Here is a 24,260-nt window from a genome sequence, read left to right on the forward strand (position 1 = left end):
GTTGGTCGTTGTGCTTGTCACATGACATCCTCGTTAACAGTGAGCCACAGAAACAGATGAACTGTACATCATCTGCCCCATAGATTGCAAGGTCTAAAAGGGAAACTTTAATTTACCTAAATTTTAAATGATTAAAACAGGCACAATGAGATAGAAACCTCTGATCATACTTCTAAACGTATATTTTTAACTCAATCCGTCTGTCTGTCTGTCTGGGGGGATTCTTTTACACATTTTTTTCTCACTCTCGGATTAAGCTGAAAGTTTGCACCATTATTCATTGTCGATGACAACACAGGAATCAATATTAAAAAAGAATTAACCAATTAGTTAATCAACTACTGGTACGGTTAGGGTTTAGGTTACTTCTGCAATTTTTTTTATTGTATAAAGTCTTTACTTACGTCACAAGAACGTGATCCTACGCCATTTTGTTGTGTTTTTTTTTTGTCCAACTCACGGTTGGACTTTTGTCTTATCCACTGCAACATTCCTGATGGGACGCGATAAGTGACAATAAATTCAACGTCCAGAAAACTCACACTACAGTCACATGAACGGATGTAAGCTATCAAGACGTCATTTACTATCCTAAAACATACTTAGCAATCAATCCAAGTTTAAACATTGCGCAGGCTGTTGAAACTGTCACCAAGGACGCCTCAGGGGAAGAGGGAATTCCCGAAAATGAAACGGGAATATCCTATCTGTGCCCTTTATTTCTGTGATCATGTGACTAGCTATTCATTAATAAATTATGTCCGAAAATACTGCCAGGTCACGCTATTTACCACAAGCACCTTGTCCGACATTAGATTCACATTATCCGCAATTATTTTCTTTTTACCATTCTCTGTTAGACAAAGCGTCTTTGCATCTGTTAAAAGTGCGCGCCAAATGCGTTACGTGCGAATGATTCATGACTTAGCAGCTGGGTTTGAGCGGTAAATAAGAAGTCTTTTGAAACAAAACATGTAAGAGAGCACATAAGGGATTGGGGGGGGGGGATGTCACGTGAGCTTGTCAGTCAGCACGAGTGTAAAATAAAAAAGAAGTTTTCAAGTGTGTTATGTTTGTTTACTTTCAGGTAACAATGGCGGACAAAATGGCTGCCGAGAGGGCGTGTAAAGAGCCAAACCCAATAATTGATGGCAGGAAAGCTAATGTTAATTTGGCTTACCTTGGTGCTAAACCTAGGCAGAATGGATTAGCAAGTGAGTTTTTCTATATACTGTCTGTCTGTCTGTCTGTCACTCTCAGCTTACGTTAATTTAGATTATCTGCTTTATACCCTAACCCTATAGAGAATGTATTAGCAAGTGAGTTCTTTTTAATGTCTGTCTGTCTGTCTGTCTCTCTCTCTTCAACTTAGTTAATTTAGATTTACATGTTTTACCTAGACAAAATGGGATGGCAAGTGATTTCTTCTTTATACTCGATGTGTATTTCTCTCTCCCCCCCCCCCTTTTTCCACTTAATTTTTGTTTATTCTTTAACTTTCTCTCTCTCTCTCTCTGTCTCTCTTTCCTTTAATTTATATTACCTTGGTGTTTAATCTAGACGGAAAGAAAAATCAAGTGTGTTTCTTTTCATTCCCTTTTTATTTTTCTCTTTTGAAATTCTTCCTCCCTTTTTTTTCTCCATATCTAATCACTTTATCTCTCTTTGTCATCTCTTATTCTTCATCTTTTTCTCTTTCTAACTCCCAATTTCTCTTTGTTTTCTATTTCCATCTTGTCTCTCTCTCTCTTTCTCTCTTTCTCTCTCCATTTCTCCTTTACTTTTGTCATTTCTCACTTTTCTCCCTCTCTCTCTCTCTCTAGCTCCCTCTCTTTCTCCCTATCTCCCTCTCTCTCTTCTCCCCCCCCCTCCTTTTTCTTCTTCTCATTTTCTGTCTACACCTCTATTCTCTTAATTGCTTTGAAAATAAATGTCTTAAAAAATTTAAGCTCCATGGCTGCTGGTCCTGTAGTACGCGCTCCGAACTGCCGTCACTATGGTCTTGACTTCGAATACTGTCCGACGCTATCCTCTGCCACCATGCATGAGGTTTTGACTAGTAATAATCTACACTTCTGATAAGACGTTCTAAATGTGTACAACAAAACATTTGCATACGTGACACACATATGATATAGCACTACGTCTGACATAGATAATATAGGACTACGTGTGAAATAGATGATATAGCACTACGTGTGACACAGATGATATAGCACTACGCGTGACATAGTTGATATAACACTACGTGTGACACAGAAGATATAGGACTACTTGTGACATAGACGACATAGCGCTACGTGTGACATACTTGATACAACAAATTTGAGTCTAATATTTATCAGTTGTTTCATTGTTATTCATTGTTTTTAAATTTCGTTGAAAACATTATAAAACACTTCAGTAGTTTTGCACTGAGCCAGGGTCTCCAACGTTATTTCACAAAATTATGACGAGCTGGAACGACATCAAAAGAAATGAATGCTACAGTGTAATACTGACTCGAACACTAGACCTAATCCTCCAAACAGAAGTAGCTGGACCCTAACACTTCTCAGTACACTTTCTCAGCTGCCTGTTTCATGGACCATCGCTCACTATATGTTCTCAGTTGTTGTTTTAACGCGGTCTGCTAGGAAGTTGAAGAAATTCTTGCTTTGTTTACCTGTGTGTCAGATTGTGTCAACTTCTAGAAAATAAATTCGGCTTTTTTCACCATCTTACCAAATATAAGGTCGATTTTTTAATATTTTTTTTGTATTTGTTCTTAGGTTGCTAGCCAACGGTGACAACAAATATTATGATGCCACAATAGACGTTAACCCCAGCCATTTAGGTTGTTTTTATTTATTATAAGCCACATAGTCTTTTGCTTTCTGAACATTTTCAAGCCCTCAATATCTTTGCTTCCCAAAACCTTAATGTCTTTTGAACATTTCGAAAACCTTAATGTCTTTTGAACATTTCCGAAACCTTAATGTCTTTTGAACATTTCCAAAAACTGTTGTTTTTTTAACATTTCCAAAACTCCAATATCTTTTCTTTCTGCACATTTCCAAAATCTCAATGTCATTTTCTTTCAGGACAATTCCAAAACTTAAGTGTCTTTTCTTTCTGGACTTTTTTTTTTAACATTTTGAAAACCTAAATTTCTTTTAGACATTTCCAAAATCTCAGTGTCTTTTGAACATGTCTTCAACCTCAATGTCTTTGCTTTCTGAACATTTCCAACATCTTGTAGTCTTTTGAAAATGTCCAAAACCTCCAAGTCTTTGCTTTCTTAGCATAATCTGTAAACAATTTATCATCATGTCACTTAGCGAGGCAGGGGGGAAGCATAATGAATAAAGAGGTAAGGGAATATTTCTCTCCAATCAGCGATCAGGGCTTACGTCTCGTCTGCTCCAGCAGAGGGTGTTAAAATCACAGAACTTGGGCTCTAGAAAAAGTTAAACCGCGGGTGCCAATACGCCGTCTGGATTGACACGTTGTTTGATCAGCGGAACTGATAAAAGAGGGGTGATAAAAAAAATCCTATCGTCAGACATTTCTTTATTGGTAGGTCGTGTTGACAAAATTACACTAGTCATATATAGGGCTCCCGTTCTAACCATACCTGCGTACAGCGTTTGTGTGTGTGTGTGTTGAAAAGAGGGGGAAAAAAAGGGGGGGGGGAGAGATTAGTAAAGTTATCTAGTTAATGTAACCTGAATAAACAGTCGTCTACAGGACCTTGTTTTGCTTGTCAGCGGCCATGCTAACTCTATTAAACAGAATCATACAATTAGCTTCTTGCGATTATTTCGAAGCCGTCAATAACCGTCTCCGCTGCCCTTGTCATGCTTGTCTGATGCCACGTTAAACCTTTGAAAAAATATCCTTCAATTAGCCAGTGGCGTGTATTTGGAAGGCACAAACAGGACGTCTCAATTGTTAGCTGTATATATATATATATACAATGCTCACGTGACATACTCCTAAAATTAACTCTTCTGCAAAGACCATTTCTGTCTAACATTAAGCCAGCGTTTCTCAAACTGTGGAGTGTCCTCTTAGGGGGCGCGATGTGCGTAAAAGTTGTGAGGTAGGGGCTTATTACGCGAAAAAACAACAACAACACATTTTTAGGACACCCCCTCCGTCGTATCGAAAAGCTGCTATTGTGTCTGTGCTGTGATTACTTTTACATCTCAATTATCAAAGAGTGTTATTAAAAATCCATTTTTATCTATATTGTTCTAGAATTAGATACAACGGCTACTTAAAGTCTTCCGAAAGCTTAATGTATACATATGGGTATAAACCATTTTTAAAAAAACAATTCTTATAAATAAAGTTTGCCATTCATGACTTATCAGAATGATGATAATACAAGGAACGTAAAGTGTTGGAATTAATATTTACTTCAAACCAAGCTACATCTAGCATAAGCCATTAAATGATTAAATCTTTCACTCATAATGTCAAGTCGTTTGTGACATTAACTACACGAAGACATGTCAGTCAAACGTTACGAACAGGCATGAAGAAGAAGACAAAACATCTGACGCTGCTTTAGATTAGGGTTACCTATTGCCAGTGTGTGCACTATCATCACTTAAACAGCCACGACCACCCGCAAGACTAAGATGACAAAGCACTTGTAAACGACTTACCCCGGGACAGCGGTAACCTGCAATTAGACAAATTAGTACTGGGTGACTAAGTACTACAAACTACAAGTACCAAGCTCATATTTAGAGCATCGACGTCAGTACTACTTCACATGCAGGTGTAACAAAAAATGGTAGAAGAAAAAAAAAAGCAGTAGTAAAAATAAATCTTTCCTTTTTTTTGGGTACCACTAAATGGAAACATTGATCAATCATGTCAACCTCCTCTATGATGTGGTAGGCGTTACCAAAGTGCAGGGGGCATCAGGGTTGGGAAGTGGACGCGATGTTTAGGACCATCAGGGCAGAACTGAAACACTCAAATAACTAAAGTTATGTTTTGTTTTTGTTTTTGTTTTTTTGGGGGGGACAAAACGCGAGCTCTGAACCGAGACCTTCAAAACAATGGCAATGAAACTGACGGGAAACGCTCAGTACTGAAGTAGACCTCCTCCTTCCCTCACCCCCCTCACAACCTTCAAGCACCCAGACCGTGTGCACTTCCGAAGGTTTGTGTGTGTGTGTGTGTGTTTTGTCTAATTATGAAGTCCGTTGGTGTGTAAATATAGGACAGGCAACAAGAAAAGGAACACATTGTCGTCCGTGTGACGAGTAGCTCGAGTTCTCATTTTGAAAGAGAGTCAGCAATAGAGCCCATCTTTGGAACGATGTAATCACCATTCGGACAGTTCCCTTAACTCGAACTGTTTGGTTTGAGTGAATTCCATGATGTGACTGTATCTTTTAATGTCAATGCAGCGCTACCTTATGGACCTCTGTGTGTCCTGATATCATTCCCCCGTCTCTAATTCTGAATTTCACCAACTGTTAAGAGTCTAGACACAGTGCATCGAAGGTTTGGGTTCAGAGCCATCTTTCTCCTAGTTGTAGCTTTCTGGATTAGGCGCCCTGTTAAGAGCCGTGTTCCTATTCATCTGTTGATGATTACACTTCGCTGGACACAGAACGAGTCGCTCGTGAGTCCATGGATGTCAGGAAGAACATCATGCAACCAAATGGGTCTGATAAGTGGTAGCAGCTAAACAAAGAAGAACATGTAACATTGGCAGTGGCAGACTGAGTGTTAATATCGACCCGGGCATTACCATACAACGTAATTTCATCTGAATTATGATGTACATAAAACTGAACGCATTTAGGCAATGGTGGCTTTCAGTGACGTGTTGTACGATAGACTTGGAGGCTATAAGAAATCTCAATTTCTAAAAAAAAAAATATACAGTAAGCTTAAAATCGCAATCTTAATTAGTTATAACATTATATTTGTATAACTTAAAGAGTAACGCTTGATGGCCTTCTATTCGTGTGTTATGCACCCTGGATGGTCCCGGGTTCGAACTCTGCTGGCCGTCCAAACAATAGGGTAATCCAAATGAATTCATCAAATACATAGCTAATAATACTTTCATCTTAAATTCAAGACACGTCTGTCTTCTACAATATTTCTGAGGTCTACTACTTGACCATGTGATTAACACCCCACAATTCAACTGTGGATTTTTGTTGTTCAAGTGAAACCTCATGAGCCTGAATATACCATGTACTTTGTGCTTCCCACCTAATACATTCGCAGTAGCTATAAATGATGATGTGACTATTGCATATCAAGGAAAAAATTCTATATAGGAAACATTCTATAAGGGAAACATTCTGTAGAGGTTTTACATTCTATAAAGGCAAACATTCTGTAAGTGAAACATTCTGTACGGGAAACATTATATGAAGTCTTGTTAAAACTGTTATGCTTTTTCATTAACCATGAACAAATTCATGAAACAAAAGGTTGTTTGTTTGTGTATAGACAATTACATTTTTGAGACTGTTCGTTGTCGACAACAGAAACTAAAAAAACGTCAGTGGATCAGATAATATGGACCTTGTTTCACCCATTGAATCTGGTTCTCTGTCTTAGGCTTTGAACTTCACCACCATTAAAACACAATGTTAATCTGATCCAAGGAAGGGCAGGATAATGTGAACTTGTCCATAATTTAAAAGGGAACATTCTAGACACAGACTTAAAGACCATCTTTGTTGTTTTTTGTTTTTTTTTACCAGCAGCGCACGGCAAAGTTTGTGATTCCCCATATGTCACACATGAGCGACATTCTTTGTCATTTGGGATTAACAAGTCTATACTGGACATTTTTTTTTTGTACAAAGCTTATATCAACTCACTCAAAAGTTTGTACACGTTATTTCTTCCAGACCCATTCTCGGTCAAGTTGAAACTTTAAACAATTATTAATTGTACTTCACGATACGACCTTAACATCATCAGCCCCATACATCGCAAGGTCTGAAAGGGAAGCTTTACTTTACTTAACGATATGTTACAAAATATGAATCAATTAAACATCAACCAATTAGTCAATTGATTATTGACACCACACTGTTTTGTTTGATATTGAATATAATTAATAATCTAAATATTTTTAAAAAATCTATTGTGTTTATATTTGTGCAAGCATGTGTTTCATTGTGGGGTAAAACGCTTGGCGATTGGCTTCCGAACATAGGGGTATCGGGTTCGAGTCTCGGTGAAGACTGGGATTTTTAACTCTAATGGGTACCTGACATTAGTTGGGGGAGAAGAAAAGGCGATTGATCTTTGTCCTGGATGGATGATCTGATCTGAAAAGAGTGTGTGTGTGTGAGGGGGGGGGGAGGGTAGGTACTTTACTAATACGTAAAAGTACGAAACTATAATTTAAAATACCAAACCAAAAAAAAAAAAAATGTAATAATATGCTCAGAAAGTCGCAAAGTTAAAGGCACATTCTTTATTCCAAATTTCCATTTGCTCCCCTGTATCAGCCTGAGAAACCAGTGAGTTAACAAAAGTTTAAGTCACTAGTTCACATGCACGACTAGATTGACACATGAGCATGTATACATGGCTACGTATCAGAAGTTATCTTCTGACAAGAAGGAACGTCTTTGCTTTATAAGATAAGATACGATAAGATAATACGAATTGCTATAAGATTGAGTGTGGGTTGTCTTTTACGAGGTTACGGATACCCAGCCTTGACGTATATATATATATTTTGACATACATATTTTGTCTTGGATGACGTAGACAAAACCGTTGACGGATGTCCAAAACATATCTGCGCACTTCAATCTGAAGCACGTCAGTTCATGTCTGTGGAATTATTTTTTGGTCTATTTGTTGACAGCAATTAGATCTCGAACCTCGGCCCCATCGTTTCTTTATTGTTTGGTTTACAAGTTTATTCAGAGTCAATAATGCCCCACCATGACATAGTTTTCAAACGTCTAGAGGCGGGGGAGGAGGGAGCGGAAAGGCCTTTAAAAAAAAACGTGTCCCCGCAGTGCTTTAGGCTTTGACCCCCCGTGGAAGCTAATTCCGACAATCAACCTCTTTATCGGGAGAAGGGATGGAGGCCCCCGTTCAACTAGCGTGACGAAGGGCGCCGGAGCGGCAACGCTTCATTAACTCTTTATCTCGACTTAACTTGTTTGCTGACAGAAACAATACCTTTAGATTGAGTAGGAGGGTAGGGGGCAGGCAGATTATAAGGAGGAAGGGGGGTATGACACTTTGTATACTAGTAAATGTTCTCTATGCCTCCCCCCCCCCCACCTCTCCTCGTCTTTCAACCTATAAATTGTTTCGGTAATTAAACTGAAACAGTATCGACTTGTTATTCTTGAGGGCTGCACAGACATGTTCCGAAATTTGACCGTTTGTGACCTTTGTCCCTGGACGTGCTATTTGCCTGTGGGTAGTGTGGTCCATTTGCTATGTAGGGTTCGAATCCCCTCACGCCCGGTTCGGGGATTCACAAGAAATCGGTGGTGACATTACTATTCCTGTAACTAGTATGGTCTCATCACACCCTTGTGAAACGTGTCTGGTATTGTTCAGTCATTCTTGTCTTGACCATTTTGTTTTCAAAGAAGCATTGTTGAAACTCTCCATTGGTCTGTTCCACGACCTGGAGCCAAAATACACTCGCTTATACGTTCACGTGTAAGTTTTCCTATACACCTAAAAAGTAAAGTGTCAGTCGAGACCTAGATTGTTGTCATAGCTTAACTCCCCTGTTTCTAGGACACTGGGCAAGAGGGCGGAATATGACCAACACAACGACCAAGCAACCTCTCCGAGTGGAGGCCTGGTACCCAGTTTGAGCATCAATCCATCAGCAATAGTAATGCTGAACAAAAAAAAAATCTTGTAGAATACTAAAATTACTTCTTTTTTTTTTTTTAACATTTTGCTGTTTAGAGATTCTCACGATAAACTCAATAATGTGCATGTCAGTAAATTAAACTTCAAATTAGCCTACTAAGTAAAAGTCACACACCAAAAGGTTAAAATATTTGAATCTACAGTACTAAACTGTGCGCAGGTATTATAATATGACTTGAAAAACAACACATCATCACTTCCTATTTATATTTTGTACACCGGATGCACCAAAAAGCTACCCTATTTTTAGGTTTCCCGACGTCTATCTAGGAACCCATACCCTTGTACTGAGTGAAATTGCAACAATTGTTTTAAATCAATCTTGTAACCAATTTTAATAGATCTATAATAATCATAAACATGTGCCATTTGATAAGAAGTTTGAATTAAAGCCCCCCCCCCCCCCCCAATGGAAGGCAGACGTGTTTGCCACTGAGCTATTGAAGTACTTATAAAAATGGAAGCTTTTATAGTCTATTGTTAGTTTACAATTTTTAGCGAACAAACCAATTCTCTACACCAATTCCCTACACAAGGTTTATCTCCCCTTAGCTTAGTACATTTTTTTAACATAACACTAAATTAATTAATTGCAACTAATCAATAATCTTTGATTTGTTCTTTTTTTTTTTTTTTGTCATCAAAAACTAATAATTGTGCAAAGTTTCAGCTTGATCTAAGAATGGGAAGTGGGAGAAAGAACGTGGGATATATTCCACCCAGACAGACAGACGGAGTGAGTTAATATTAGCTTTGTTAAAAAAATAATGTATGTGCAATAGTTAACATAGGTTAATACTATATTTTTTCTTGTGTGTATGTGTGTGTCTGTTTGGGGGTGGATTGGGAGGTGAGGGATGAGAGCAGTCACGTGATCTCACAATTTTGATATGAAATATTATGTGCAACTTTAAAATGGTGGGAATTATTTTATGCATGCCTAGAAGAGTAATTTCCTATAAGTGGTTTACACTAAATTTAACTGTAGCCTTTCCATAGAATCTACATCTATATATGCAACAATGCAAATTAATTCTTTATCGCACTTTTTGTGTGTGTGCCCAATAGATGGTAGGCCAAGTGTAGTAACTAATTACTGTGGCTATTAGTTTAATAGCTTTATTTTTATGGCCAGTAGTTCAATTTCTCCTTTCTATAGTAAGCAATTGAATAGATTTTCAGTTTAATCTTGTTTGTTCTACCATGACTCGGGGTATGAAGATATACCTCATTAATTCACCAATAATAATAATAGTGATTAAAAACCATTTGGCAGTGGTCCATAATAAACTTCATGAAACAAGACTTTCAGGTCATGGCAATAAATCCGGGCATTTTATATCTATAGTCAAACGCTCTACATTGCAACCAATACGATCCATATATTTCCCTAAAAAATAAATAATTTGACTAGCTTTATGTATGTATATATATATATATATATATGTGTGTATATATATATGTCAGTGATTAATATATAGTCAGACATGCCTACAGTCCCGCATTATGCGGAACCGTTCCGCAAAAGCATCAAAAAAGCTCACATGTTCCGCCGTTCCGCATTCACGTTTTTTTGTCCCGCCTAGTCTGAATTCCGACACAAAAAAAAAAAAAATCGCCGATTTTTCATTATTTATTAATAGTGCGAAATGAAAATACTGAATGAAAATAAAATATATATAGGTCTGTGTTTATTGTTTACATTTCATCTTCTCCCGGACCCGGTGTGTCCTAAATTTACGAAGATATGGTTGAGCTAGATCTTACTAATCTTAGATCTAGTACTCTAGGTCTAGATACTAGAGTCTAGATCTATTCTTAGAATCTAGTAAGTGCTAATAAGCCAAATGTTCTATTCAAATCCCTTTCTTTTCCCGACAATGGCTCTACTCTATTAGTCTAGACTCTAGAATCACTCTAGACGTCTTGTACTACTAACTAGGTCTAGTACTAGTTACTAGTAGTAGTAGTACAATACTGTAACTGTCAATACAAAGTAGTAGAGAAGACGACTCTAGATCTAGATCTATTCTAACACTAGTAACTCGCTGTCTACTCTAGTTAGTAACACTAACTCAACTGGTTTCTTAGGTTTCTAAGTAAAAGGATTTTTTAAAAATACGTTATTAAAGATCTACACTTAAATGATAATAATGTAATTAACTTAGACACAGTAATGCTAAGGCCTAAATAAGGCTATCTATATTATATCTACTTATTACTTACATTATTTACAAAGTCTAAATTGGGATCTAGGGCTAGGCCTAGCACTAGATTAGATTACTAGATATTATAACTAGATGATACTAACTAAATCTACATCTATCTACAGAAATAGAGTTAGAACGTGATAGATCTCTAGATTTCTATGTCTATGTTGTATTATTGTATCATGATTATGTAATAAATTTAGTTCTCAATAAGTCCATAGATCTAGACATAAATATTTAGATCTATGATATAATTATTATAATATGTGTTCTTAGACTTAGAGGACTTATGAGATGTAGGTCTATTCCTAGACTAGTAGACAGACTCTTAAATTATTTTAGATCTAGAACTAGAGACAACTTCTAGAGTGACTAGAGTAGAGCCCTAGAAAAGGATAGATAATCAAGTATAATAAGATCTAGAATAATCTAGATCTAGTCATTAGAAATTAGAATAATTAGATTTAGATCTAGTAGGCCTACTAGTAGTAGTAACTAGGTCATTAGAATAGATTTTTTTTAGAATTCATCATATAGGAGTTAGAACTATTGATTTCAAACAAAGGATATAATTATGAATTAAAGGTTTTCTTACTTTTAATTATTGTATACTATTTACATCTAATTTATAAAAGCAAACTAGTATTGTTATTAAAGTAATATAATTGAAGTTTTATTTATATTGCGTACAGTATGGCTGACAAACAAACGCGTTTATGTTCCACATTGGGGCCTAAAATTCCACATTTTCAACCTGAGTGTTCCACATTCTGGGTCTTGGGGGTAGGCATGTCTGGGTCAATATTAATACATAGGTCAGTGCTTTATACAATTACCAGCGCTTTTTATTAATTTTGTGAAAAAAAAAATGGGGGGGGGGGGTTCTACTGATAATTATTATGAAACCATGATAAACATGATTTTTGAATGTCCCATGGCAAAGCATGCCAAGATGTACAATAATTTGAATAACAAGTAGATCGATTAAAGACACTTAACGAACATCTGTGTTGCTACTCTAAGACTAAGACTAAGACTAAGACTGCTTTATTGATCCTTACGGAAATTTGTTGTGATTACAAGGACTCGTTTCTCATATAAAGACAACACAACAGAAAAATACACATAAATACAACAGACAACATAAAGAGTTCATTCAGCGACTACACACAGGTATCTTGGTGCATTTCATGTTCCCTGATCAATGAGTGGCGGTGATAGAGTCTGACCGAGTGAGGTACGAACGAGTTTTTGTACCGCTCCGTTCTTGTTTTGATTGACAGCAGTCGCCCACTTCGCGACGACCTGGCGTAGTTCTGATGGAGCGGGTGGCCGTTGTCTTCCAAGATTTTTTCGATTTTTCTTAGGCACGTTTGTTCAAAAAGTTCCTTTAAATGTGGTAATGTTGTGAGTGTAATTTTTGATGCTTTTTTAATGATGTTTTCTAGACGTTGCAACAGTTTAGATGAGGCGTTGCCTTGCCAACAACTTATTCCGTATGTTAGCAGATTTTGTACTGTCGCGCCGTAAAATGTCTCAAGGATCTTCTTGTTTAATTTAAAACTGTTGAGTTTGTATAGAAAAAAGAGTCGCTGGGCTGTTTTCTTTGTCAGAGTTCCAAGGTGGTCTTCCCATGAAAGCTTGTTGTTGATGATAATGCCTAGATATTTATATGCCTTTACTTGTTCTATAGATGTAGTGTTTATTTGCAGTTCACGTATAGTTTGTTTTTTCTTTCTAAAATCTATTATAAGTTCTTTAGTTTTTGTTACATTCAGTTCTAGAAAGTTGTCGGTGCACCAGTTTGTAAACTCTTCTATCGAGCTTCGATACTGAGTTTCGTCTCCTGAAATAAGACCGACTATGGCAGTATCATCAGCGAATTTAATGAGTTTAACTGAGTCATAGATGCTTCTTATGTCATTAGTGTAAAGAGTGTATAGCACAGGAGAAAGTACACAACCTTGTGGAGCACCCGTACATAGTACTCGAGTTGACGATTTGGTGTTGTTGACTTTAACATACTGGGGCCGTTGGGTTAAAAAGTTTAGAACCCATGCTTGCAAGTAAGGGCTTACATTTAAGTTACTCAGTTTGTTTATCATTAGATGTGGCTGTATGGTATTGAAAGCCGAGGAGAAATCTACGAAGAGGACTCGTGCATATGTTTTGGGTATATCGAGATGCTTATAAAGCTGGTCCAAAAGCAATAGAATGGCATCCTCAGTTCCTCTAGCTGCTTTGTATGCAAATTGGTGAGGGTCTAGGCTGTTATTGACTTTTGCTACAAGTTGTTTCAGAATATATTTTTCAAAACATTTCATAACAATAGGTGTTAGTGCTACTGGGCGGAAATCATTTAAGCAATCTATTTTTGGTTTCTTAGGCACTGGTATGATTTCTGAAGTTTTCCAGATGTTTGGAATTACGCACGTTTGCAATGACTGGTTAAAGATATGACAGAAGATAGAAGAAATTTGCCCCGCACATAGCTTGATCAGCTTGCCACTAATTTTGTCCGGTCCACAAGCTTTTGTTACGTCTACTCTCTTAAATAACAATGTCACTTCATCCTCCGTTACAAAATTGACGTAGGGCTCTTGTTTTCCTTTGGACAGAGTGTTGAAAGGTTCTTTGTGTAGTTCAACAAAATCTTCTTTGTCAAAACGAGAATAGAAATAATTTAGTTCGTTGGCGAATTTCTCATCATCAGCCACTAAAATTTGTTTTCGTTTTGAGGCGCAGCCTGTTATTTTCTTTAATCCCTCCCAGCATTGTTTTGAGTTGTTCTTTGCAAAGAAATTCTCAATTTTTTCTTTGTATGTTTTTTTCCCTTCAATTATTGCTTTTCTCAGTTTATTTTTAGCATTTATAAACTCTTCGTTGCTAGCCTTATACTTTGTTTTCTTTTCAGTAATAAGGTGTTTGATTTTTTTGGTCATCCAGGGCTTATTGTTTCCATAGACTTGTATTGTTTTTGTTGGAATTGTTAACTCCTCGCAGAATGATAGATATGAGGTAACAGTTTCTGTTAGTTCGTTTATGTCTGGACAGTTCTCAATAAAGATTTCCCAGTTAGTTTTCTCAACGCATCCTCGTAGTTTTTCTACAGCCTCTTCAGACCACATCTTGACCGTTTTTATAACTCTCTTTGTAGTTTTAAGAGTAGGTTTGTAATTTGGTATAAGATGGAGTAATACATGGTCAGATTCTCCAAGTGGGAACAAACTTTTACATTTGTAAGCCTGCTTAATGTTTACGTAGCATTTGTCGAGCGTTCTGCCCTGCCTTGTGGGGAGGGAGACATACTGGCAATAGTTTGACAGTGTGTTGTCAATATTTAGGTTGTTGAAATCTCCAGTTACGATACAAACAGAGTCCGGGTGTTTTGATTGTACATTGTGTAACACATCAAAAATTATTTCCGACGCAGTCGCTGTGTCAGCCGTCGGTGGTATGTACACAACAACAACACACACCTGGGTGAATTCTCTAGGCAAGTAGTAGGGCCTAAGTGTGACACACATAAGTTCAATGTTAGGGTCACAAATTTTATTCCTGATGTTCACATTATTGGCGTTGCAGTATTCCTTGTTTATATAGATTGCGAGTCCTCCTCCTTTTGACTTTCCACTATTAATTGTTCTGTCTGCTCTATAAACGTAAAATTTATCGAGATCAACAGAAGAGTCGGGTATCGTATCATTGAGCCAGGTTTCAGTGAAACACATTAAGGAACACTCTCTAAATTGATACAAATGTTCACAGCAACCTGTTAATTCTTCCATCTTATTTTGTAAAGACCTAACATTGCCTGTTACGATGGGTGGTAGGAAGCCTCTTTGTCCTCTTCTTCTACACTTAACTCGTATTCCTCCTCTACGTCCTCTCTTCTTACGTTTTGCGCTAGGGATTTGTTCGGTAAAAGCCTTGGGCTTAGGCTCGTTATTAGGTTCCAAGATGGCGGGTGTGTTGTCCATACTGTCAAGCGTCTTACCACAAAACTCCACTGAAATACACGTTTCCACACAAATTAAAATAATCAGTCTATTCTAAATTAGCCGTGACGGAGCTTAAAACCACATTGGCAACTGAACATAAACATTGAACAATAACATTATAAGGAGTGTATATTTGCTTCAATTTTTTTTTATTTCAAAGTCTCTAATCAAATAGCCCTAAACACACACACGCACACATGCTAAGGCCTATAAAGAATAACGGTGATAGATATATATGCACCATAAGTAGGCCGAAATATATTATGTGCACCCCCTCTCCATTTTGTTCCCCTCCCCCCCTTATTGCATGACTGCACCGTTATTATTTGACGGTTACTTAGAGCTCATTTTACACCGAGACAGCTCTAAGACGGAGCGACTCCCAGTAGGGGCCCGCGTACTATCGTTGGTGGGATCATATTCTGCAACATTTTGAGGGGGAGATGGGGGTGGCTTAAATCAACAAGTGGGTGCCTGCTACAACGAAACATTGTTAGAACTGTTACATTGAACACAACATTTTTTTAGCTAAATTGACTTTTAAAAAAAAAAAAAGCTATATGCCTCAGATGTAGCAAACCCTCCCCCATTATTTTCTGTAATAAAACTGTGCTTCTGTTGTGTCTACTGTTCTGATTTGAATGAAGATTGAATCAAAATCAAACTATACGTGTTGTTTTGGGAGGAGGAAGGTTTGTGTCTATACATGTACTGTATTGTTATTTGATCCCGTATTTTGAGTTTTGGGTGGATGATACAATCCATGATCTAGATGACTTATCTCTGTGACCTCTCCGTGGACGTGTCCAATCCTTAACGGACTGCCTCCTTCTGAGTTGGCAATACACTGTGGGCATTGATTAGGATAGATTATAGAACATTAAGAGCTGGTCTTGAGCTTTTGTTTCGATACTAAACTTTACAATGCAGTGGCGTAGCAAGGGGGGGGGGCAGGGGCGGTTAAATTCTGTTTTACAGTGGCCAGCACAACGACAACCACTCTTCAAGAAATGTCACGTGACATTTAACATCTAACATCTAGATAGTTTTATATTAGTGTCTTTATTCGAGCCCACTAGCCCTCGCTTTTAAAAGGGACATACGTATTGGAGGCACACAGCTGACAAGTGTCAGTAGTTTTAAATACCGCGGAGCTATTGTCTCAGACCTGAACTACTGGCCAGAATTGCGCAGTACACAGAAGCACTTGCGAAACTCAAAACAAAGCTTATATCAACTCAGTCTGTCTGTCGGTCTGTCTGTTAAAAAGTTAAAACATATTTTATAAATATTTTTTTTCTCCCGTTTCTCATTCTCGGATAAAGTTAAAACTTTGCACAAGTATTTATTGCTCATAACAAGACTTGAATCAATCAAAAAAATTAACCAGTTAGTTTATTAATCATTGATGATTAATTATTTTGTTTTATATCGAAACATGGGGAATAACTGCTAGTTAATGAGAGATGTGGATGTATGTATAGCTTTAATCCCCTTATTACCTTTGACACATTTTTCTCTCTCACTTCCTATTCTCGGATAAAGTTGAAATTTTGCAAAATTGTTTATAGTCGATGACAATATACGAATCAATCCAAAACTTAACCAATTAGTTAATCAGTTAGTACTAATGACTAATTTTGTTTTATATGAAGCTAAACCGAGCCGTTTTCGGATAAATGGCAGGAATTAGCAGCTCTTTCCCTTAAGATAAGCTTAGTTGTCTTTTTTTGTAATAAATCTTTTTTGTTTTATTTGTTTGCTGGTAGAAAAGTCTTCGCATGTCCAAGGTATACCGTGAGATATTGTACACATCTAACTACAGCCTTTGTTGTTTTTTTTTAATTTACAAAGCTTATAATCAACTCACTCTGCCCTTAGTCTGCGCTGTAATCTTATTTCATAGTCTGTTGTTTTCAAATTAAAGTACTGGCAATAAATTATTTTGTTTGATACCAACAAGGGAAATTAATCCTTCTGTATTAACAGATAACAGAAACAGATGACCTTGACATCATCTACCATATTGTCAACGTTACGTGTGCGTTGACGTAGTATTATACTATTACACATGAGACTGGGCACTATTAATGTGTCGCGAATGTCGTAGAATGCTGGGTTCGTGCCTCCTGGAGTCACACGTGACACGTGACAAACATAGATATTACAGAGTGACTTAAATCCCCTTTGGCAGGCAAAGTATAAAATTTATTTGATGACAATAATAATACCGCACTTTTTGGCAATGACATGGACCACTAAGAAACAAAGTCATATCCGCATAACAGCGGTATCAAATATATCCAACATGTCTAATCCTCCAAAATAAACTTCAGGTAACGTCCGCATCACAGCGGGTAACAGATACTTCAATAATAATAGTACAGAATAATAACTACTAGAAATACATGTCTCAAGTGACCGCTGGCTTCGACTGCCCAAAAGATACTACTTAACTCAAAATTACTACTTGACTCTCTAAGTCACTACTGTCCGTACCGGACCAAAAGATACTTCTGAACTGCCCTGGACCAAAGGATACAATTTGACTGCCCTGGACGAAAGGATACTCCTTGACTGACTAAAAGTCATCCTTTCTTCCTGTTTCTATATCAGGAGTTTCACGTGTCTTTTCACCCTCTTAACCCGAGATGAACATATAACAGGCAATGTCAACTGAGACTGTGACACATATTGATCGCTAGGTCTGAATGGGGTACTTTACTTATTATTAACAGATATGAATGAATATGTGCGGTATTGTCCCCTTAGATAATTGTACACGTTACTTCTCCCACAGACGATCTTGGTTGAAACTACATAAGTATTTATTGTACTTAACTAAACATGAATCAATTTTTAAAAAAAAAAACCAATTAGTCAATTAATTATGGTAATTAATTAATTTCGTTCGATATTGATACGCCAAATAAATCTTGTTGTATTGATAGATATGACTACAAATTACAGTTGTCTCCCTTAGATGAGCTATGTTTTTTTGTTTTTTTGTTTAAGTATTTTTTAAAAATAGTTTTTATATTTTTTTCTTGTTTTTCACAATGCCAGACATGTTTGACCTATTTACTTCCTTACTAGTGATAGAAGTCTATATCATCGTTTTTGTGTTTTTTGTGCGTGAAAAGTAATATCATATTCCGAAATTGAAATCCAGGTGGATAGGATCCCCTTTTTTTTTTTTCAACTTTTTTCTTTTTTGAAATTTCAAATTTGTTGCACACATTTCCATGTTGTTACATTGTCTATTCATTTTAATCCAAGGGCGTAGTTGGCCGAGAGGACAATGGGGGATCCAGATCCCCCCTCATCCCATGCGCTAAAACTTTATTTGAATCTAACTTTAATGCAACATGATCTGTAATTTCAATTTGATGATAATACAGTGTAAAATAAATTACCCATAATTCTCGCGGTTAAAATTAATGTGATAACATTTTTATAATAATAAATAATAATATACGAAGAAGTCATATTTACAAAACAATTACATAGAGGCTTATGATATCAGCATTACGAAACGGTTTCCTTAAAGCAATGTGAACAAGATCCGTTGACAGCATGCGGAGAGCAGTCCGCCAATGCACAGCCACTTACTTTTTGTGGCTTGCATAACCTCTAAAAACAAACAAGCTACTCAATGATAATAAAAAAAACATATTGCAGTATATAAAAAATCTTTCGCTGTTTAAGTGCTTCTTATTTCTCCCCCTTAATCTAAAAAGTTGATGGTGGAGGGGGCTGGATGGTGAGAGAAGAGGTCCCCCCCAAAAATGTGTGTGGGGGGGGGGGGGGAGAGTGCGAATGTTCTTATAGAAGAATTTCAGAAGGCTATCAGACTTAATGCAGAGTTCGCTTGGCATGATGAGCATGGAGCTTGTAACTAAAGGTGAACACGATAAACAGCTCGCATGTAGCGGCATCTGTTCCAGTGGAGGGAGCAGCTTTTTTTTTTCTCTCTGCTGCTTCTTCTTTGTTCTCTACGTGTCGCCATTGCCTCAGTCTTACTTCTTGAAACGAGGATTCCTCCCTGCCACCTCCCCCACCCCCCGTTCCCAACTGTATATTCTCCCATCACCTATCAATCGTTGCCCCACCCCTTTTCCCTCCTTTCTTTTTTTCCCCCTCTCCCCGATCACCCCCCCCCCCACCCCAGTTTTACCTATAACCGTCCTGACATAGTGTCAGTTGACTTAGGGTGAAAACCAAGTCATATTCTCAGTGAGTAACTGGAGATGTTTTCATCTTTATTATTGTACCAACTCTCTCTCTCTCTCTCTCTCTCTCTCTCTGTATCCAAGTTTTCTTCACATAGACTCACACACATTATTTTCTTCTTTCTATCTCTACCCGTCATCTCCACAGCGAGCAGGACGCGTGTTCATAGAATAATGGTATAAGTTTCTTTTCTTTTTTTTTGTTTCTTTCTCTAATTTTCTTTCTTTTTGTTTGTGTTTTTTTCTTTTATCTTTCTTTTTCTGTTTCTTCTTTTTCTTTTTCTTTTTTTTTTGTCATTCTCTCTTTCATTCGTCTTTTTCTTTACTTTCCTTTTGTTTCTTTTTTTTTTCACCTTTTACATTTTGGCCTTCTATTAGAACACTCTAGGCCTTTTATTAGAACACTCTAGGCCTTCTATTACAACACTCTAGGCCTTTTATTAGAACACTCTAGGCCTTCTATTACAACACTCTAGGCCTTTTATTAGAACACTCTAGGCCTTTTATTAGAACACTCTAGGCCTTTTATTAGAACACTCTAGGCCTTCTATTACAACACTCTAGGCCTTTTATTAGAACACTCTAGGCCTTCTATTAGAACACTCTAGGCCTTCTATTACAACACTCTAGGCCTTCTATTACAACACTCTAGGCCTTCTATTACAACACTCTAGGCCTTCTATTAGAACACTCTAGGCCTTCTATTACAACACTCTAGGCCTTTTATTAGAACACTCTAGGCCTTCTATTACAACACTCTAGGCCTTTTATTAGAACACTCTAGGCCTTCTATTACAACACTCTAGGCCTTCTATTAGAACACTCTAGGCCTTCTATTACAACACTCTAGGCCTTCTATTAGAACACTCTAGGCCTTCTATTACAACACTCTAGGCCTTCTATTAGAACACTCTAGGCCTTCTATTAGAACACTCTAGGCCTTCTATTACAACACTCTAGGCCTTTTATTAGAACACTCTAGGCCTTCTATTACAACACTCTAGGCCTTTTATTAGAACACTCTAGGCCTTCTATTACAACACTCTAGGCCTTCTATTAGAACACTCTAGGCCTTCTATTACAACACTCTAGGCCTTCTATTACAACACTCTAGGCCTTCTATTAGAACACTCTAGGCCTTCTATTACAACACTCTAGGCCTTTTATTAGAACACTCTAGGCCTTCTATTACAACACTCTAGGCCTTTTATTACAACACTCTAGGCCTTCTATTAGAACACTCTAGGCCTTCTATTACAACACTCTAGGCCTTCTATTACAACACTCTAGGCCTGCTATTACAACACCCTAGGCCTTCTATTACAACACTCTAGGCCTTCTATTACAACACTCTAGGCCTTCTATTACAACACTCTAGGCCTTCTATTACAACACTCTAGGCCTTCTATTACAACACTCTAGGCCTTCTATTACAACACTCTAGGCCTTCTATTACAACACTCTAGGCCTTCTATAACAACACTCTAGGCCTGCTATTACAACATTCTAGGCCTTCTATAACAACACTCTAGGCCTGCTATTGCACCTAAATCTAAATATGACTAACTACTGCGTTAGGTCACGTAAACCTAAATTCTAAGTTGATTGACGACAAGAAAAATGTATGTCTGTTTCCTTTACCTACAAACACTAAGCTTAATGATGACGGTTTGATCTCTGTTAATCATTATGTTTTTTTTTTCCTGCTTTATCACGTGACCTCCCCAACCCACCCCCCAGTGTATTTACTATGAAACCAGACACGTAGGCTACTGAAATATGTTTCACCATGACTGTCATAATGACCTCGTTTGTCGTACATGTTGTGGCCGCTCGCTACAAATGTTTACGTCTCTACTGAACGGCTCGGAGGCCAGTTGCGTGTTCCGTCACGTGGACAGAACCTCTTTTTTTTTTTCAGAAGCCAGTTTTCTGCGACATTGTCATTTAATTCGACATTGTCAAATAATGAACTGCTTCACAAAATACTTCCCCTCCCCCCTCCCTCCCCTCCAAATGGTCTAAACTCGATTCACCGAGCACTAAGAGGGTGTAGTGCTACGTTCTGAACCAGCGGGGATTAGGCCGGTTTGCTGACGCGTGAAGAAAATCAATGAAGCATGCAATGACGGCAACGATGTTCTCCCAGGGACTTCCTCCCTCCTCCTCACCCTCTCCTCCCTCCCTCCCTCTCTCACCATACAATTGAACCCGGGGGGGGGGGGGTATTTATTGTCTTAGTGATTTTTGCTGAGGTATCACTATCACGCGACGGCCTCTATTAGCACGTGAGCCCAAGTCGAACCTGGGCTAAGTTAATTGGAAAAGATAGACTTTAAAGGCAGCGCCAGTGGTATTGCTAATTGATACTTAGACCAACCCGTGGGTTGGGGGTATCTTTTGTCTGTGCGAAGCTTTAGGGTCTTTTTGTCTCCTCGTGTAGTCTAACTCAGCATTTAATGACCTTAAAACACGAAGGGTGATTAACTGCCCGATATACAGATTAAGTATATTTTGTCTTGGGATAGGTTGAAGATGTTGGACTTAAAACATGAACCCGTGATCGAAAGAGAGAGAGAAGGAAAAAGAAACTTTATAAAATAGAGAAATAAAAAGAGAGAGAGAGAGAGAGAAAGAGGAACATAAAAGAAAGAAAAAGGGAGAAAGAGGGACATAAAAGAAAGAAAAAGATAGAAAGAGGGACATAAAAGAAAGAAAAAGATAGAAAGAGGGACATAAAAGAAAGAAAGAGGAAGAGAGAAGTGAGAAAGAACGAGACAAAAAGAAAGACTAAGAAAAAAAGAGAGAGAAAGAAAAGAGAGAGAGCGAAAATAACAGAGAGAGATAGAGATAGATGGTGAGAAGGTGTGGACCAAAAGGGCGATGGGTATTAGGGAAAAGGAAAGAAAGAAGAAATGAGAGACAACTATAATAAAGGGTACAAACTATCCAAGTGTACTGTACAGGCCAAGAAACTTCTGAAGGGCCCTAACCTTCTTTTAATAATCTATCATTTTCGGTACATCTTGAAGTCGCTTAGACGTATAGTCACCCAGTAGGTGAACTCACCTGACTGGTGCCTAGATAAAGCCATCAAATACTTGCATTAAATCTTCTTCTTCTTCGTTCTCATTTACTAAGCGACACAGTAGAGAACCGAACTAGCTACTTTTGGCCTTGTAAGCCAACGATGTACCCCACAGCCACCCAGTACATTAGCATTCAATGAGTTCAGCCTCTATTCTAATACAAGTATTCTCTTTCTTTTTTTCTTTCTTTCAATCTTGATTTTGTTCTTATACTAACTAACAAGCAGTCCCATTCTTCACAAGACTTATATTCTCCACGTCGCTTCAATCGTTGTCTGGCTTAGCCCACTCTGGTGCCGGCTAATACTTTGTCAACGCCCTGCTGTGTCCTGCAGTGTCCGTGCTGTGTACGGTCGTCAGACTTAGGGCGTCCCAGCTGCAACTATGTACGGATTAAGTTCTTGTATGTTGTTATCAACCAGTTGGCGATTATTTAGTCCTTACCATTATTAAAGATTCTTGGTGTTTTTTTGTGTGTGATAAAGTCAATTTAAAATGTTTTTATTGTCAAGAAAGATATAGAAGTTTCAACCAGAGCTTTAATTTAATTCATCATAAAACTATGTACAATTGTGTTCATGTAATACAATAACTCGTGTCCCATTTACTGGCTACTTTTCTTTTGTTTGGTTTTAAATAGCTTCAAATAATGTACATGTTTACAGCCTGATTAAATTTTAAAAAGGCATCAGTGTACTTATGGTGGCATTATTTGCGGTATTTAGCTTCAAAATAAATTCTATCAAATTAATCTCGAATTTTTAACAGCGTGTAAGGATTACAGAAGTACAAACTAAACACAATAACAACAACAAAAGCTGTATATATATACTTTTGATAACAAATAATATATTACCTTTAATTTGAAAACGATAGTTAAGGAATGTAAGTATTGTTGTAGCTTGTAACACTAAGAATGCAAGAATATATGAAGACACAAAATGATATGATTTGTTGTTACACCAAAAAAAGAAATGTCGGGACCATGATTTAGACGAGCTTTTTGTAACCGGTTTCATTTGCACAATTAGGGCCGTAAGGATGGAAGAGTGAGTACATAGTATTTGTTCGAGATAAAAAAGATTTTTTTCAGTTTAGTTTGTTAGTAAAATGTTTAACATGTTTCGGATGTTCCTTCAGAGTTGAAGATAATTTACTCCCTAGTCCAAACCTCCCTCAGGACGACGGGAGATGGGAGCGGTTAGGGTTTGAATCCGGGTCCATTGATAAGTCCGAACGACAGTCCAGCGCGCAAATCACACGACCAGGCAGCCAGTCTTAGAGCTATCCTCCTCATGTGGCCAGCACAATGACCAACCGCCTTTACTTTCCCCCAACTTAAGTCAGGTACCCATTAGAGCTGGGTGGACTCAGGGGCGCCCTAAAAATCCCGAAATTCAAAATCCCAGTCTTCAATGAGTTTCGAACCCAGGATCCTAGGGTCGGAAGCCAAGCGCTTATCCGCTCAACCGCCGCAGTTCACAAATAATTCCATTATACTCTTCTATTGTGTCCTTGTCAGCCCACAGTGGGCTTATATAGTGGGCTTTTATCGAACTTGACCCGTTTCTGTATTTCCATTGAGTCAACGACTTAATTTCCGTTCGTGTCAGACTTTTTCGTACAGCTGTCAACACAACCACATTTTCAATTCCCAATTAATTTCTCCCAAAATCTGCCAGATCTGAGCCCAGGCTTTGAAAGAAAAAGAGTGTGCGGTGGAGTTCAATATGGCGCTACATTTGAGCCACACGTCTCACTGACGTATCGAAGTTACATTTTTAATTAGCTTATTGTATGCTCATCTTCAACCCCACCTGCCCGATTATCTAC

At 37.7% G+C, this 24,260-nt stretch overlaps 1 protein-coding gene across 3 annotated transcripts in view; it reads left to right on the forward strand.

Annotated features, from left to right (window-relative positions):
- The window catches only part of LOC106055576 (RNA-binding protein 24-B-like), a 109,244-nt gene that overhangs the window by 42,153 nt on the left and 42,831 nt on the right, over window positions 1-24,260 (forward strand). For all 3 annotated transcript variants that reach the window (XM_056015003.1, XM_013211878.2, XM_013211879.2), the window contains exon 3: window positions 1,088-1,214. In XM_056015003.1, coding sequence (XP_055870978.1) covers window positions 1,088-1,214 — 127 coding nt within the window. The remainder of the gene's footprint in view (window positions 1-1,087; window positions 1,215-24,260) is intronic.

Source organism: Biomphalaria glabrata, chromosome 17, assembly GCF_947242115.1.
Source record: "Biomphalaria glabrata chromosome 17, xgBioGlab47.1, whole genome shotgun sequence".
Lineage (NCBI taxonomy): Eukaryota > Metazoa > Mollusca > Gastropoda > Planorbidae > Biomphalaria > Biomphalaria glabrata.